The sequence below is a fragment of the Siniperca chuatsi genome, linkage group LG8 (genome assembly GCF_020085105.1).
Source record: "Siniperca chuatsi isolate FFG_IHB_CAS linkage group LG8, ASM2008510v1, whole genome shotgun sequence".
NCBI lineage: Eukaryota > Metazoa > Chordata > Actinopteri > Centrarchiformes > Sinipercidae > Siniperca > Siniperca chuatsi.
In genome coordinates, this window is record NC_058049.1 from 17,787,858 (window position 1) to 17,804,859 (window position 17,002).

The 17,002-nt window shown below is 41.5% G+C and overlaps 1 protein-coding gene across 3 annotated transcripts in view; it reads left to right on the forward strand.

Moving 5' to 3' along the window:
* Window positions 1-468: 468 nt before the first annotated feature.
* kdm3b (lysine (K)-specific demethylase 3B) overlaps window positions 469-17,002 on the forward strand; it is a 26,733-nt gene continuing 10,199 nt past the window's right edge. The window contains exons 1-18 of one of the 3 annotated variants that reach the window (XM_044206122.1): window positions 469-987; window positions 6,462-6,620; window positions 7,441-7,554; window positions 8,014-8,119; window positions 8,502-8,626; window positions 10,688-10,747; window positions 10,902-11,600; window positions 11,710-12,895; window positions 12,982-13,198; window positions 13,320-13,534; window positions 13,692-13,844; window positions 14,047-14,154; window positions 14,284-14,411; window positions 14,503-14,803; window positions 14,914-15,167; window positions 15,866-16,138; window positions 16,282-16,453; window positions 16,582-16,672. In XM_044206122.1, coding sequence (XP_044062057.1) covers window positions 778-987; window positions 6,462-6,620; window positions 7,441-7,554; window positions 8,014-8,119; window positions 8,502-8,626; window positions 10,688-10,747; window positions 10,902-11,600; window positions 11,710-12,895; window positions 12,982-13,198; window positions 13,320-13,534; window positions 13,692-13,844; window positions 14,047-14,154; window positions 14,284-14,411; window positions 14,503-14,803; window positions 14,914-15,167; window positions 15,866-16,138; window positions 16,282-16,453; window positions 16,582-16,672 — 4,571 coding nt within the window. In that variant the 5' untranslated portion in view covers window positions 469-777. The remainder of the gene's footprint in view (window positions 988-6,461; window positions 6,621-7,440; window positions 7,555-8,013; window positions 8,120-8,501; window positions 8,627-10,687; window positions 10,748-10,901; window positions 11,601-11,709; window positions 12,896-12,981; window positions 13,199-13,319; window positions 13,535-13,691; window positions 13,845-14,046; window positions 14,155-14,283; window positions 14,412-14,502; window positions 14,804-14,913; window positions 15,168-15,865; window positions 16,139-16,281; window positions 16,454-16,581; window positions 16,673-17,002) is intronic. The other 2 variants (XM_044206120.1, XM_044206121.1) reach the window with 2 other exon arrangements.

The window sequence follows — 17,002 nt, forward strand, 5'->3', positions numbered from 1 at the left end:
TGGCCGATGTATTGTCCTATATTAGCTTATTGTAGATATACTGGTCTGGCATAGGAGAATATGTTGGGGATAAGTAAATAACAAGAAATAGCAATATGGAAATGAGAAATTCACATTTTAGCATCCAATTTTATAGAATAATTATCAAAATGTTTGAGTATGTTATGTGTTTGTGTAAAAAAAAAATCGGTTTATTCAGATTTTTTTAACTAGTAAATATCAATATTGGTATTGGCCTAAAAAAATCCAGTAGGCTACTGGTTCGACTTTAACAGGAATAATGTATTATTTCATTAAAGTTAACTTTGTATGTGTATTTTAGGCGAGGTTGTCCACCTCCGCTTTAACAATGCGGAACATCCTGAAAGCTAAAGCACCCCACAGTGCAGCCACTAACCTGATCCACAGGCCGCTCACTGGGGGTCGCTGTTTCCACGCACTCGCTCTCTGTCTCCGCAGTGCTGCCTGTCTACGAGGAGTGCGTTTGATTGTTGCAGGGCTCAATGGCGGACAGAGCAGGATAGTCGCGTTAGCACCGAGGACAATAACATCTTGACTGTGTGAATTCCTGGCGTGACTCGGTCCGCCGCTGCGTGCCCCCCGGGTGCAACGGTTGAAACGGGCTCCCATCTGCACTAACGTTAACGTTAATTACAGAGTCGCTGCAGCTATTTTCTGCTTGTCTTCTAACGTTAGCGTTGTTGAGTTCCCATCCCGAGCGGAGAAGTTACACTGTTCGTGGTGGCTCACTAAAGGCAGCTAGCTTGCGAGCAAACCATGGGGGACTCTCTCGAATTGATAGGGAAGCGTCTGCTTTTGCTCCTCGACGACGGCAGGTCTGCGAATGGATCCGAGCCGGAGCAAGCTGCCTGGGCCCGGGACTGGCTCCGGGGGACGGTGCGGGCAGTGAGCGTCATCGGCCTCGCCGCCCCGGAGGTTAGCGGAGGAGAGGCGACGACAACAACAACCACTGCTGCAGGGCTGACGGTCAGTGTTTACATACAAGTGGTGCCGTACTGCGTAGCTAAATACCCACTAATTCATATATCGAATGTGTGCTAGCTTACTAGCTAGCTTGTTCCACCTAATTAAAACTCATTTTAAGCGTCAATGTTGTTACATTAGTTGTCAGTTAACGTTAGCTCATTTATATATTAGCAAGCTACAAGTCGCAGGCGGTGAAGCGAAGCTAAACTCGAGTCCGGGGATTTTCTGGCCTTTGCTTTGTTCTTTTTTTTTTTTAGCTTTTTAACGGATGACATTAAGCTCCGCCAATATTATTCGTAACCTCGTAGCAATTAATTGCAAAGCACAGATGCGCCAGAGCTAACTAAACTATCACCATATTGTTAACAAATCGCTGGCAAGCAGCAGTGAATAACAGCATTAGCTAGCTTGTCAGTTCCCATCGGTAGCTAATGTTAGTCCAGTTAAAGGCCGGACAAGTTCATATGAGGGTGAACCAGGAATTCCTAAGACTTTACCGTAGGGTCCAGATTGCTAAATGTTCAGACTAACGCACAGGTTTGTAAACTAATAAATTCTTGAAAGAATGAAATTAATCTCCACAAGCTGTGTTTAGTCTACATTGTGCAGGGCTGCTAAATTACAGAGACGTTTGAGTGAGATGTGTAAAAATTTGGGGTGGTGGTGGGTGACCTACATAAAAGAATACGCTTCATAGCTAAAATGAAGGGTTTTAGAATAGCAAGCAATTGTCAAGTTAAAAAAAACGTTATTTATATTAACACTGACACTTGATTTGTACAGTACTTTAATAAGATCTTAAGGGTTTAAACGTACAAAACAGTGATTCAGTACCTATATTAATTGAATTAAAAATCATTTAGTTGAAAAGTATGTAGAGTGAGGATTAAATGACTGAAAACTGTAACTGTTACACTTTGGATATTGTACGATTATTAATCAAAGTAAAATGCATTTATTTGTTAGAAATTAGTAGACTCAAACAAAACTATTCAACTTAGATTGTCTTCCTGTAAAATTAGAAGGCACACTTTTATCACACACACTTTATAAGAGCCACGACTGGTTCTCTCTTCTGAGGTGTGCATTCACCAAAATGGATACTTACTGAAGAAATGAGATGCATCAATGATGTCAACTTTAATGGGACTGAGGCTTAAATATCTTTTTTTTTTTTTTCTTCCTGTGAGAGAAATTATTCTTGTGTCCTGCCACTATTTTGTTTTATGCCCAGCTTTACTTCTCACCACCCTACTGACATGTGGACTGATCTCAACCAGTCAGGGCAAATGCTGATGTTCTGATGTTACATGAGTTGACCAATAACCAGCATGACAACTACAAAAACCTGTTTATGTGCTACATTTTATTAAAGCCTTTATGTTGGGAGGCTTGATTCAGTGGTCTGTGAAGAAGATGGCAGTGCAGATTGTGATTGTGTGTTTTGAATACAGATCTGTGATAATCTAGATATAGAAATATAGTAATGGGACTCTAGGTGTCATCTGGATTTTTGCTTCTCATCATCTTTGATGACTTACAAGTAAGTTTCACCACTAGTTCTTTTTGATAAAGTTTTCTCACAGATGTCAGTGCAAAATGTCAATACCAGAACCTTTTTTTAATGAAAAAAAACTCAAATTTAACCAGCAGATCCACATAAAACTAAATTGATGACAGCTCACATTGTCAATGTCTGGCATTTTTATTATATGTAAACGAAAACAAGAAGTGGTGTTTTACAGCTGAGTATATTTGTATGTAAATTCAGTGAATTTTGCTCTCTGCTCAAGATGTGAACTGAGTTGAACAGATCTGTATCCGATTGGCAAAAATGCTCCAAGCAAGACAAAAATTTACTGCAGGCGATATCTGAACACACCTTGGTAAAGGGATGGAGCATCACATTGGATCAAAATGAATACAGACTCTTTCCAAAAAAATCTATTTATGCTCCAGGTAAAATAACACTGTTCTGTTCCATCACTGCAGCACTCACATACCCTGTTTGAGAGCCAATTGATAAGATTTAGTTGTGGTAGTGTTTTTTTTTTTTTAGGTTCACAATGCATTTCATCACAATTTATACGGTGGAATATTGTGTAAGAAAATATTGCAAGACCCTTAATTAATATGGAAGTATCGCGTAAGAATATCAGGATATTTTATATTACCCAACCCTAGCTTTAAGGCTGTGCAACCACCTTATGGTCCTTCTGGTGGCACTGCCATAACTTCTGTACCGATCTGTTTATTGTACCAGCCAGACACCAGTGTCAATTAATGTCGGCATGACTATGTAAGCATAGTACTTCTGTACTGCTTGACTGTCACACTTTATAACACCTATTCAGCATTCTGTTGTTGGTCTCTTTAGTTGTCTACACATCTACAAAAAAGTGCAGTGATATCTAATGGAGTTGAACAGGGATTTGCTTTTGATTCATTGTTGAATATTGACCCTGAAAGCTCCAAATTTAAATGACCATTCATCGGTTTACGTTTACACCCTTATGTTTCCCAGGGAAATGTGAATGGTGGAGTGAGAAAGAAAACGTAAATCTCGTATCACTAACTCTTTAACAACTATACACAGTGATTAGCCGTGTGAGTTGTTTGGACCAGAGGGAGCAATTTTTTACTGGCTAGTCGTTTAAAGCTAGCTGACATCAAAAACACTAGTCGCTTAAAACTGGTGCCTTGATAAGTCATTACTTGAAGAGTCGATTGACCCAAATGAAAAAGAAAACACATCTCTTCTTTTACCTCTGGTGTTATCTTGCCAAGCAGATATTTGGGGTTTTATTTGCTTAGGTTTTAAGATAACTGTCTCTGATACAATGAATTGTGGTGCGTACAGCTTTGAAAAAAGACAAAGACAAAACAAGACAAGACAAGACAAAAGTCTTTATACAAATAATGACCCTGTTAGTCTTGATAATCCACAGACCATATTGTACTCTACTTAAGAAGTAGTCCCTATGAAAACTATTCACATGGAGGTCTGTGTACTACAGACACATACAGAGTACTAGGGACCCTGTTTGTGGAAATTGATGTTGCTGTTTAATTTTTGTAATGTAAATTCTCAGTGCTGTGAGCACCACAAACATTAATTGCTGTTGTATTAGGGACTAGGCAGAAAACTCAGTAGTCTCAACAGATAAAATCAGAACTTGTCTGCATGGCTAGATACCACTAGAGGTAAGTGAGAAAATACTCTGTTTTGTAATTTGATTGAACCAACCTTTTAAAGAGTGCTTCTCGAACAAGTGCAGACTCCAGAGTTGAGAGAATCCTCTTGTACAGTGGGAGGAAGGAGCACACCAGTACCTGAAGGTTAAGCAGTTTGCTTGATATTATCTGTGCAAACCTGCTACCTCAATGCCTGCAGAGCTTTTCCCCCTGCCACTTGTCTGCTTTAGCAAGTAACTGCAATGAAATAAGTAGCAACTAAACTTACCTTTCAGCTTCAATTGAATTTCTCTCTCTAATTTTTTTCTTTTTAAATCTAAGTAGGTGGGTACTTGGCTAGCCAGTTGCATATAGTGTTAATCAATAACATTCCATGAAATTCCCACCCTGAGTTTAATCAAATCTGATATGTCTAGAAGCAGCGACTGGGGGAGTCAGGCAGACAGATAACGGCCCAGTCTGTTTCTCACAGCTTGCTTTGTTAAATAAAAAGCTTAGCTGTGTCTGTAGTGTTTTACACAAGTCCACAGAATAATAAACCTCCACTATCAACTTTACAACCGTGACAAATAAGAGGCGTCTTAAGTACGTGTGATAAAAGTCAATGGTACGAATCTCGCACACAGTGCACGACAAAAGGGAGTCCAGCTGTTGTCAAGTTTACTTTGTGACTTTGTGTAGTTGTTCATTTTTTATTTGGACCATTATGAATCAGTGCATACCAGGGTTACAGTAATTGCAGCAGTTTCAGTTGCTACAGTGTTGCTTACCCCTCTCTCATGAACTTTAGTTGAGTAACTGTTGAGCAAAACACTTAAGTGGAGATTCAGACCAAAACAGTGTAGGGGCTTGCACTGATGGGGGCGTGTTGCTTAAGGTAACGGTGAAATACAATCCAGGAAGTCCAGTTTGAACAACAGATTATTGGGTTTAAAGACTTATCAGATACCAAAAAACAGTTTGTAATACTCACAGACAGGATTTTACAACTCTGCAAACTTAACAGCCACAGTTATTTTATCTTTTGTTCCAACAATCGTGAGCTAAACAAAAGAAATACAGCTTTCACGTTACAAAGTAATCTACCAGGAATGTGCGCTTGCACGTGTGTGATTGGCCAAGGCAGCATCCTACCGGATTATGTCGCGTTTGTCAGACAACCCTGCGTTGGCACCGACAAAGGCCAATCGTGCTCACTGAATAATAAAGGTAGATAAAAAAGAGACCACCAACTGAGACATTTGAAACTAACATTGACTAATTCCAATCCATTCATGATTAATTGGAGGTTCCCTGGTGTGTGCATATCATCTTAGAGCAAATTTTGGAGCCACCTGGGCTCCATAATTGGAATACAGGCACACAGTGGGTCAGTATTGAGACACGGGCTGCACATTTTTCAGACGCATGTACAGGCTAAAATCATTTTCAAAAATCTGGATATGGATATATGTAGTATTTAAAGAATGCTTTTACAACAGCAGCATATATATATTAAATAAATACCATTTTATATGCAATAATGGAAGCTTTGTTTGATGCCATCACCTGAATGTATTTTTAAGGCCGTGTCTTCCATTTTAAGCAAATTAATCATCAACTTTTTCTTTTAAACCAAAGTAGCTAGATAACTAATGATTGACAGGCACTCCTCCTGTGATCCTGCCAGCGGGACTGCTATGCTAGTTCTCTGCAATCTATTTATGTGTTGTCAACTCTGCTCTAGCAGTACAGGACCTCTCTGAAGTCTGATTTGCATTAAATGTGCACAAGACAAAGTTGTGTATGATCTTACTGTACCAGTGAGACACACAAACTTAGATGTAGGCAGATTCTGTCATACTGTTCAAAATGACAAACAAAATTTTCCTTTTCTAGTATTCTCATTTTAGTAAACCGAGTAGTGTTAGTATGAGACTAAGTACTATCACGGTTATGAAATGCTCTTTCAGGGGGGTTGCTGGTACACACTGGCATTGCTTTGGGAAAGTGTCTAATCTGAAGTGTCTTGGCCACTGAAGAGGCTCTGTGTTGCTATCTGCACTGGCAGATTGTAGCTTGTCAGTCCAATTGCAGTACTTCTCTTTTGTTAAAAGAAATTGTGTTATGTTACCTAGAAAATGTTCACTTGTACATATTTCCACCTTGTACTGCATATTTAATTCATCTGATGCTATAGTTGCTTGAAGCCACTTGAACGTAGTACAAGAAATATAGCTATCTTATATCACTTAACAGTCCTTATGTTTATTTTGTTCTCTCTGTTTTTCTGACTGCAGGTATTTGTGGAGTTTGAGAATGCTTTGCAGCGGTGTTCTTGGGTGCAGGTCTATGATGAGGGGGTGAAAGCCGTGTTGGTGGAAGATGCCATTGTTTGGGCCACTCGGAGCGATGGCACTGGGACTACTGGAGCCTCAGCCTCAGCCTGGCCTGCTCTGGTGAGTGCTCAGGTGGACAGTGGGAATAAGCAGGATCGTCTGCGTCATGTATACAAGTCAAGCCTTGAAACGATCTAGGCTACCTGTTAAAATGGGGAATAGGCATCAGCACAAGGCCAACCACGGCTGCCAAATAGGCTTAAACCTATGGCAGCCATGGTTGTATTCAATTACTTTAGCTTTTAGTTTGAATATTTCTTCTAAAGTTTGCACTTGTACCATTACTAACTAATTTAACAAAATACTAACACATTCCATAAGTTCATGTTAGCAATGCAATGCAAAATGGAAAATTGCTTTTTTTCTTCCCTGACCCTGAAGCCTTTGCTGCTGGGGCAAGTAGAGGGCAACTTTACACCCCCTGTGACAAATTCAAAAGGACACAATTTAGATTTTTGCACCTGTGGCACAGGTTAGATATGTAATGTGAACACATGTAATCTGATATTTTAAGATGTGTTTTGGGTCAAATCCATATGTGGAAATAAATTGAAAAGAAATTGGATAACTGCTGATGTGACTTTCATCTAATTTCTAGGTCACTGAGATCAATTTGTGTCAAGTCAGTTAATGTGTTCATGTGGGTATTATGAGCAGAAGCGCAGGAATCAGATATGACTCGGACAAAAAAGTTTGAGACATCAAGACCTTCAGTGTAGACGAACCCTAGATGGCTTAAATTACATTTTAGAAAATCCTGTTATCTGCGTTCTTTTGACATGTAAAATGGTCATATTTTTTCTTTGCTGTTGAATCGCATGCAATTATCAAGAACTTTTCTGTAAGATCAAAGAATTACATGGTGTTCTCTTTTCCGCAGGTCTTCCGCTCCCTGGTGGACAGAGTGGGTTTAGGATCGTTGGTTCCTGTGGAGTATTTTGCAAACAAGAATTTTGAGTTCCTGCCTGATAACAAAACTGTCCAGAGGTTTGAGGTGTGTAAGTTTGTCTTACAGTGTCTGTTAATCCTTTAGCAATGTTAAGTTCTAAAATTATTAGTTTATAAACCAGATAGTTCATTGACAGAAAGCTCATTTTATAATGGACTAATTATTTAGCAAATTTATTGAAAATCATCAAAAAAGTTTTCTGGTTCAGCTTCTCAGATGTCATTTCCTTGCTAATTTCTTTTTCATATTATTGTAAATTGAATATCTCTGTGCTTTTGGACTATTTATCAGACAATCAACTATTTCTTGGCAAGGGCATTTGTTATTACTTGTGACATTTTAAAAATGAGAAACCAATGAAATAGTAACAGCAGCAACTGTTAGTTTGAGTGCTGGTGGTCTTGCCATTAATATTGTAGTGTGAAGTTTCACACATTTTCCCCCCACATTATAGCTGTACCACTATCACTATTTCAGGACAGTGTGGTTTATGTCCTTGTGCAGGTTGATAAAGACACAAGACACCCTTTGCTGTTGGAGCAGCCCTCCCTGCAGGCTGCCATCTCCAGCTGGCGCACAGACTTTGAACTGCAGGAGATCTTCAGGAAGGGTAAGACTCAACCTTCATCAGTTTTTATGTTGTTTTCCTTTACTACCGCCACATGTTCTCTGGGGTGTTTTGTCTTAACAGTGTTTCCCACATAATGTCTTTATTTTGGGCACCTGCTCAAATTAGCAACCTTGGAAATACTGTTCGTTTGGAATGCTTAAACCTGGCATTTGTCATCAGATGTAGTTAAAAGATAGATGATGTTAAGCAGTGAAAGAATGATACCGATGGACTAACAGTGATTGTAAGTCATTGTGTTTCTGATGCAGAAAACGTTGTTGAAACATTGATGTACTGATATATTGTTGACTTGTTATGTGAGGTGTTTCATTTAAATCTGCCAGAGTGTAACTCCTACTTTTCTACCTGTTCCTGCCCTCAGGTTCATACACTATTCAAGGACGCAGGGTTCGTGTGTACCAGCCAGAGTTTGAGGAGTGCTGGGCCTTAGGACTGGTCTCACAGCACGACCCTATCTCACACATTATGGAGATTACCTTAGATAAGGTAAATAATGCTTATGTTACAAGTGGAATTGGGATGGAAATTGTTTTAGATATTTAGGGATCCAAATACCAAAACAAATAGAAACTCTTTATGACATTAATTATGGAAAATTGCAGACACAAATAAAAGAGGATTTAGATGGAACATTATGTCACTTTCAGACCAGATAAGTTAGATTCAAATGACAGTATTGCCTCACTTCTTGTTTTTATTTCAGTCACTACCTATTCCCATTAGCTCCACTACATTTCAGAAGTGGGATACAGTGTTAAACAAATTCCTCTGGAATGGGCGAAAGCCAAGAGTAAAAATAAAAGTTCTGAAGTTAAGTTAATCTAGAGGTGGATTAGCGTTCCCCACATTGCCAAATTATTATATGGCGGGACCTATATTAGTTGTTAGGACCAAAAATAGGAGAAAGAATTAGAAATTGTGATTGACACTGAGCAATGCGGGGACATTTGTACTAGGACTCATAAAACAACTGCTTCATACATGTGGAGAGAATATGCTTGGAAGATACAGATGCAGTATTTTATTACCCCAAATAAATATGCTAAATATGATGTGTCTGCATCTTCAAGTGTTGGAGGGAAATTTCACCCACTTATTTTGGTCATGTGATATGTTAAAGTCATATTGGAGTGGTGTGAAAAGTTAAATGAAATGTATTATGAAAATTTGTGTGGGTCCATATTTGACCTTATTTGTCTTATTAGGTGTAATGCCTCTTGAAAAAATTAATAAAAGGACAAATATTGAGAATAAGCTCTTTGAAAGTAATAACAAAAAATTGGAGGCAAAAGAGGAAGCCCAAGTGTAGACAAATGGAAAGAACGAGTGGAGCATATAAAAAGCATGGAGAAAATCACTTATAAAATCTGTGCTAATATTGAAGGTTTTGAGACAAGATGGGCTAAATAGCTGTGCTATGTAAAGTGAAATAATGGTGGCAGTGGATGACATTAATGCACACAGGTACAGGTAGAAGGGTGGAAATGTATTCATATGACTGTGTTTAGATATAGATGCTCACACAGACTTGTGTGCATGTATAGGTACAGTGGTGTGCAAAAGTGTTTGCCCCCTTCCTGATTTCTTATTTTTTTGCTTGTTTGTCACACTTAAATGTTTCAGATCATCAAACAAATTTAAATATTAGTCAAAGATAACACAAGTAAACACAAAATGCAGGTTTTAAATGAAGGTTGTTATTATTAAGGGAAAACAAAATCCAAACCTACATGGCCCTGTGTGAAACAGTGATTGTCCCTTAAACCTAATAACTGGTTGGGCCACCCTTAGCAGCAACAACTTCAATCAAGTGTTTGCGATAACTTGCAGTGAATCTTCTACAGCGCTGTGGAGGAATTTTGGCCCACTCATCTTTGCAGAATTGTTGTAATTCTGCTACATTGGAGGGTTTTCGAGCATGAACTGCCTTTTTAAGGTCATGCCACAGCATCTCAATAGGATTCAGGTCAGGACTTTGACTAGGCCACTCCAAAGTCTTCATTTTGTTCTTCTTCAGCCATTCAGAGACCCCACAACAACATCCAAAGAACTGCAGGCCTCACTTGCCTCAGTTAAGGTCAGTGTTCATGACTCCACCATAAGAGACTGGGCAAAAATGGCCTGCATGGCAGAGCTCCAAGACGAAAACCACGCTGAGCAAAAAGTACATTAAGGCTCGTCTCATTTTTGCCAGAAAACATCTTGATGATCCCTAAGACTTTTGGGAAAATACTCTGTGGACTGACGAGACAAAAGTTGAACTTTTTGGAAGGTGTGTGTCCCATTACATCTGGCGTAAAAGTAACATTGCATTTCAGAAAAAGAACATCATACCAACAGTATAATATGGTGGTGGTAGTGTGATTATCTGGGGCTGTTTTTTTTTTGCCCAGTCTCTTTCTTATGGTGGAATCATGAACACTTACTTTAACTAAACCTGCTAAAAATCTATTAAACGAACTGTTCTTAAAATAATGGGTATGTTTTGTCTAAATATATTCTGGTCATGCTGTGAAGGCCACTAAAATATCACCTTTTTTGCTGTAGGGAGAAGAAAATCAGATGGTAGATCCTCGTGTGATACATGTCATGCTGGCAGAGGAGGAGGTGAGGTTTTCGTGTTATACATCTAACCATACTCTGTAATTGGTTGAACTGTGCTGTATATTCTGCTAAAGTGGTTGAAGTATTTTCAGCTTTAGACTGACATTTTTAAAAATGTATTAATAGAATTACTTACTAACATTTCCCCCCTTTTTAGCTTGGTAAGAATGGGCGGCGAAGGAAGGACAGCGAAACAATGAAGGGTGACAGTGGACGCAGACGCAGGACTGCCTCCGAAGGCGAAGATGACTTGAACTTGAAACGTTTTAAAGGAGCAGGAGATACTGGAGCTGATGGGCAAAACTGTAGCGATTCCAACGAAACTCCAACTGAAGGGATGGGGATCTGGGGTGGAGACTCGGGCGAAAGAGTCAGCAGCACAACCAAAAACGGAAGTTCTTCAGAAGGAGCCTTTCCTCAGGGCAGAGTGTCGTCCCCCAACATCAATTCCTCACTCCAGATGGACCAATCAAATGCTACTCCTTGTTATCCTGCACACGTCAAAGAAAATGGTCGCTCACTCTTCGCACAAGTGGCAGCCGACTCCACCACTGCCGTTAGTCACACCCCCACCCCTCCTCCCCTCAAACCAGCCCCCTCTCCCTTCTCCACCACATCTTTCCCCTCACTAGGCCAGATGCCAAGCCTGGTCCCTGGAGCTCCAGCCCCCAAGGCCTCCCCATCCCCCCAGCCAGACCGAGAGGAGGCTTCCCAGTCAGCTTATTCCAAAACAGCTGCTCTTGTTTCCCCAGGGCCTGTCACCATTTCTTGGTCGCATGAGAGCGTCCCTAGTGTGGCACTTTCTGCTTCTGTGGGTTTTAGTCCTAAAGCCCCCACCTGGGGAAGCCAGACTGAGGTAAGGCGATCAATATGATCAGTACCGTCAATACCATTATATGAAAGTGTTCACAGTTTTGTTTCTGTTATTAACAGAATTTTACTTACCCCATTGTTTTGTTTCTCAGGGCTCTAAAACTGCTTCGGGTTTTCGTTTGCCCCAGGCCACTGCTTCTGTATTTGGAGATGTTACCTCTCAGAGCAATGGAGCTCCTACCACTACCACAACCTCCCAGGACACTCCGAGGCCCTTTGGCTTCGGCTTTGGCGAAGCAAAGAATGAGACTCAATCCCAGCAAGACCAAAACTTGTTTTTCCAGTGCATGACCCAGAATTCTGGCTCCAGCTCAATTCTAGCTGCTGGTCAGACCCAGTCCAAGGACACCAATTACTTCACCGCAGTGTCTGAGAGCCTGAGTAAAGAGCCACCAAGCCTTTTCAAGCCCACAACCGCCAGTGAAGGGCTGAAAAAGCCTGAGCAGCCCAAAGTGCCTGAGACCCATCCGACAGGAAATGGTGTGCTCAACAAATCGTCATCTGCCTTCCAGGGCATGGGTGGCTCTGCAGGAGGAAGAGGCTCTGGTATTGGTATTGGTGGTCTGGCTGCAGCCTCTGGGGCTCAAAGTACTTCTAAGAAGAGCAGTAATAATGGAACATCTGTGGGTGGCTTAGGGCTGCAATCTGGTTTTAATACTTCAGATAGCCACCAGAACCTTTTTCTGCAGGCCTCCAAAGAGCCCACCAATCCATTTTTGGCTTATGGGGACAAAAACTCCCACACCTCCTTTGCTGGCCTCACTGGGGCCGAGCCACAGACCCTCGGTCCTGCCTCAGACAGCAAGCCAAACCTGTTCACTATGGCAGAGCCACCAAAGGGGATTCTTTCTTCCCCTTTTCCAGCACTCTCAGCAGCTGCTTTACCCAGCTCTTCCTCCTCTCCAGCACCGGCCTCGTCACAGAGGTCACAGACTGAAGGGAAAAAGGAGGAGCAAGACGTTGGGGAGATGCCTACATCCACCTCAGGCTGTCCCAGGTTTGGAAGCACTGGCCCTGGTGGAATGGAGGAGGTCCCTGTCTCCTTTGACCAGAACCAGTCTCAGAAGTTTACCCTGGAGGAAAGAGGCCAGTCGTCAAAACGTGACTCTGACTCCAGCAGCAACAGTGACTTGTCAGACCTGAGTGAGAATGAGGAGGGCCCGGAGAAAGGCCAAGTCCCAGGAGGACTGCCACACTCTGCCAAGGACGGGGCCATGTTGCAGAAAACTAAAGTCCAAGGGGCTGCTAAGAGCCGTCCACGTAACAAGCCTTTCAAAGGTAAGTCTTGTCCGCTCTTAAGAACCCCAGAATCATTTGTGGTGACAAACTAAGCAATAAAATTAACACTAAGTTGTCTCCACCAGTCGGCCAGTCTGTACTAAAAGACCAGAGCAAAGTGCGTCGTCTGAAGCAGTCTGGTGAGTCTTTTCTCCAGGATGGCTCCTGCATCAATGTGGCCCCTCACTTGCACAAGTGCCGCGAGTGTCGTCTAGAGCGTTACCGTAAATATCGAACTACAGATGGAGACAGCGATGACGATGACGACCCAAATGTAGCCTGTCGTTTCTTCCACTTCAGAAGGTATGCATGTAATGTTTTGCTTTGTGTATTTGAGCATCACAGGAAAGTTAGCAGAATAGAGGAAGCAATCATCGCAAACAATGTCATGTTACTGAATTAACCTTTATTTGCCTGTGACCAGGTTGGCTTTCACTCGTAAAGGTGTACTGCGTGTGGAAGGCTTCCTGAGCCCTCAGCAGAGCGATTCCATGGCCATGGGTCTGTGGCTACCTGCACCAGCTGTCCAAGAGGGCCTTGACCTCGATACATCCAAGTACATCCTGGCCAATGTGGGAGACCAGTTCTGCCAATTGGTCATGTCTGAGAAGGAAGCCATGATGATGGTGGAGCCTCACCGTGAGTATAAAGACATTTCACTGATCCCATATTTTCTTCATATTTAGTATTTTATCTTGTCTTATGCATTTGTCCTACATTTTGTCCCAACACTCAACCTGTCAGAAGGGTCTGTTGTGTATACAATGCTGTTTTTTTTTTTTGGCCTGTCCTTCAGAGAAAGTGGCATGGAAACGTGCTGTGCGAGGCATCAGAGAAATGTGTGACGTGTGTGAGACCACCCTGTTCAACATCCACTGGGTTTGTCGCAAGTGTGGCTTCGGAGTGTGTCTGGACTGCTATCGCCTCCGCAGGAACAGACCAAGAGAGGGTGAGTCCTTAGATGACATTTAGGGAACCTTCGAGCTAAGTTAACCAGTTCACTACAGTGTTCCTGTGATAACCTAACCTTTTATTTTATTGCATATTTTTTATTACAATAATAGAAACGTGTTGACAAGGTTAATACTTAGTGAGATCTTTTGAGGTTGAGTGTGTTGGAAACACACAGATCAATATGTTCTTTCCCTCAGATGTAGATGAAGGTCCAGAGGATGAGGTTTTCGCTTGGTTGAAGTGTGCCAAAGGCCAGCCTCATGAGCCACAGAACCTCATGCCTACGCAGATTATACCTGGGACAGGTAACATGTACATTATGATTGAATCATAAATCTATCAATCCCTACCTTACGATTATCAAGTATTAAATATGATTTTGTATTGCTACAATAACAGTTGTAATGATTGATTTTTATTCCCTTTTCCTTTAGCTCTGTACAACATAGGTGACATGGTGCACTCAGCGAGAGGCAAGTGGGGTATTAAGGCCAATTGTCCCTGTGCCAGTCGACACACAAAACCTCTAGTGCGCCCTAGTGCCCCCAATGGGATTTCACAGGTACTGTTGTGCCACATCATCTTTTTCTTAGTTCTACATTTTGAGAAGTGTTTAACTTAAAGGCTATAATGTCTGTCTGTGCTTGTCTCAGCAGTCTGCAACAAGCAGTGGTGGTGTCCTTACAGCTGCAGCTTCTGGTATTGGCACCACTCCAAAATCAGAGGGAGAAACATCAGCAATCAAAACAGAAATGACACAAACAGCAGCGCCATCAGACAGTGGGGGAGGAGAAACTGTGGGCAGTACCAGTAACTCCACCAGTGGTACATCCTCCCCCTGTAACCTCACACAGTCCTCTGCCAAGGAGTCGCGCTCATCAGGAGAGGGTAATAGCTCTGCTCTGCACTGGCTGGCAGACTTGGCCACACAGAAAGCCAAGGATGACACCAAGGGTGAGTAGGAAAGAGGAAATGCTTAGTCAGTGTAATCTGAGTGCATAAAAAAGTCAAAATCAATATTTAAGTTGAAGTTACTTCAACGTCGACTTGCCATCTTCTTCCAGAATCCGGTTCACTTCGCTCCATGATGAGTCGAGACAGCCGGCCGCCCTTTGGCCTGGATTCACTCAGTGCCCTGTCAAAGCCTTCTGCTTCCAGCCCTAAGCTATTTAACAGCCTGTTACTGGGCTCCAGCATGGCCCAGTCCAAACCTGAGGGGTCCAGTCTCCGGGACCTACTCAATTCTGGACCGGGCAAACTCCCCCAGGGCCCTGGAGAGAGTGGGGTACCATTCCCCTCTGTCTTTACCTCAACAGGCGTACGTATAAAACTTTTTTTATTATTCCTAGTAGTTTTATGAAGTGTTCCATGTGTACACATCTATGCTAAAAAGCCTATCCGCAAGATCAGTTTCTGAACTAGTCTTATGCTGTGGAAGTCAATTTGCCCAAAAACATATTGTATGTTAAACCAAGATTGAAAAATAGATCAGTTGTAAAAAAACAAAACAAAAAACTAACAAACTGACAAACCCAGAGTCAGTTCAAATCACACTTAACACTGTTTATGTATATTTAAATATTGAATTATTTATAATGTTTTGGTGTATTTCAGCAAAAAGAGAAATACAAGTGTTAGGCATATCTCCTACAAAACTATAGAGAAATACAACAGGTAATAGTGATAAGGAAAGTACTGTGATTTGTCAGTGTTAAAGTCTCATATTTGCCTCAGTTTTTCATTTTCAAATAATCCATGAAAGAATGCATGGAAGTCAATCCGTGTATCCTAAGTTGAAAATATGGTGAGTCAACTAAAAACATTTTCAAGAATAACTGAAGTGGTAAAAATACTAAGATTAGGAATAACTGAATTGATTACAAATTGTATTACTGCCATTTACTGGTGTAGTAATGAACCAGAACTTTCACTTTGAAATTGCCAAGGTGGAAACTACTAAAAACAAAAAGATGATTATTCACCTGTAAGTACAAAAATGTGTCTTTTGTCTGTCAGAGTGACAAGCTGAAGAGCAGCCTCCCAAACTTCCTGGATCACATCATCGCCTCAGTTGTGGAGACCAAGAAGGCAGAAGGCCGTCGGACTGGGGCCTCTGAAGGCGGCGAGCTTGGTGTGTTGGGTGGCCGCAAAGACGGAGTAATGGGCCTTAGTGTTTTGGAACCACATACCTCACACTCCTGGCTCTGTGACGGACGACTCCTCTGCCTACAGGATCCCAGCAACAGCAACAACTGGAAGATCTTCAGAGAGTGCTGGAAGCAGGGACAAGTAAGAACCACAATTATAGTATAACTCCTGAGGCGTCTGAAGCAGAAACATGATGGACCAGAACAAGAAAGATTGCTGTTGGTGAAACTGCACTGACTTCTGTTGCTCTATCATTTATCTAATCTCTTCTCCTCTGTGTCCAGCCTGTGTTGGTGTCAGGCATACATAAACGCCTGAAAGGTAATTTGTGGCAACCCGATGCCTTCAGTAAAGAGTTTGGAGACCAGGATGTAGACCTGGTCAACTGTAGAAACTGTGCTATCATTTCTGATGTGAAGGTGCGAGACTTCTGGGACGGCTTCCAGGTCATCTCCAGTGAGTGCCCAAACTTTTTTTCCAACAAGTTATTCTTATTTGTTGTTTGGATGGACTGATTGACGTGCATGCCACTGTGTTATTTTAGCTCATGTTTCTCTCTGATGTGTGTTTTTCTGTGAATGCAGAGCGACTGCAAGATAGTGACGGCCATCCCATGGTGTTGAAATTAAAGGATTGGCCTCCAGGTGAAGACTTCAGGGACATGATGCCCACACGGTGAGGAACCCAGAAATATGTTGCTTTGTTGTGTGTCTAATGCATTTGCTCACCAACTATGCTACCTGCTTCATACCCCGAGGGGGATATTTACTAATTATATATAATAATGTATATTATTTGAAATAGGATTCATAAATAGCTTACATGCCAAAATAAGATTCACATTTTTTTAATCACACCATTTACTAGTCACCTAGCACATATGGAATCTGTTGTATTTATTAATGGTATTTCAGACATTTTCTTTACCCTTTATTAGCCTTTTCTTTGCCTTCCTGGTGCTTTGATGATTTCATGTGTACTTTTACATAAAATGTGGAATAACCA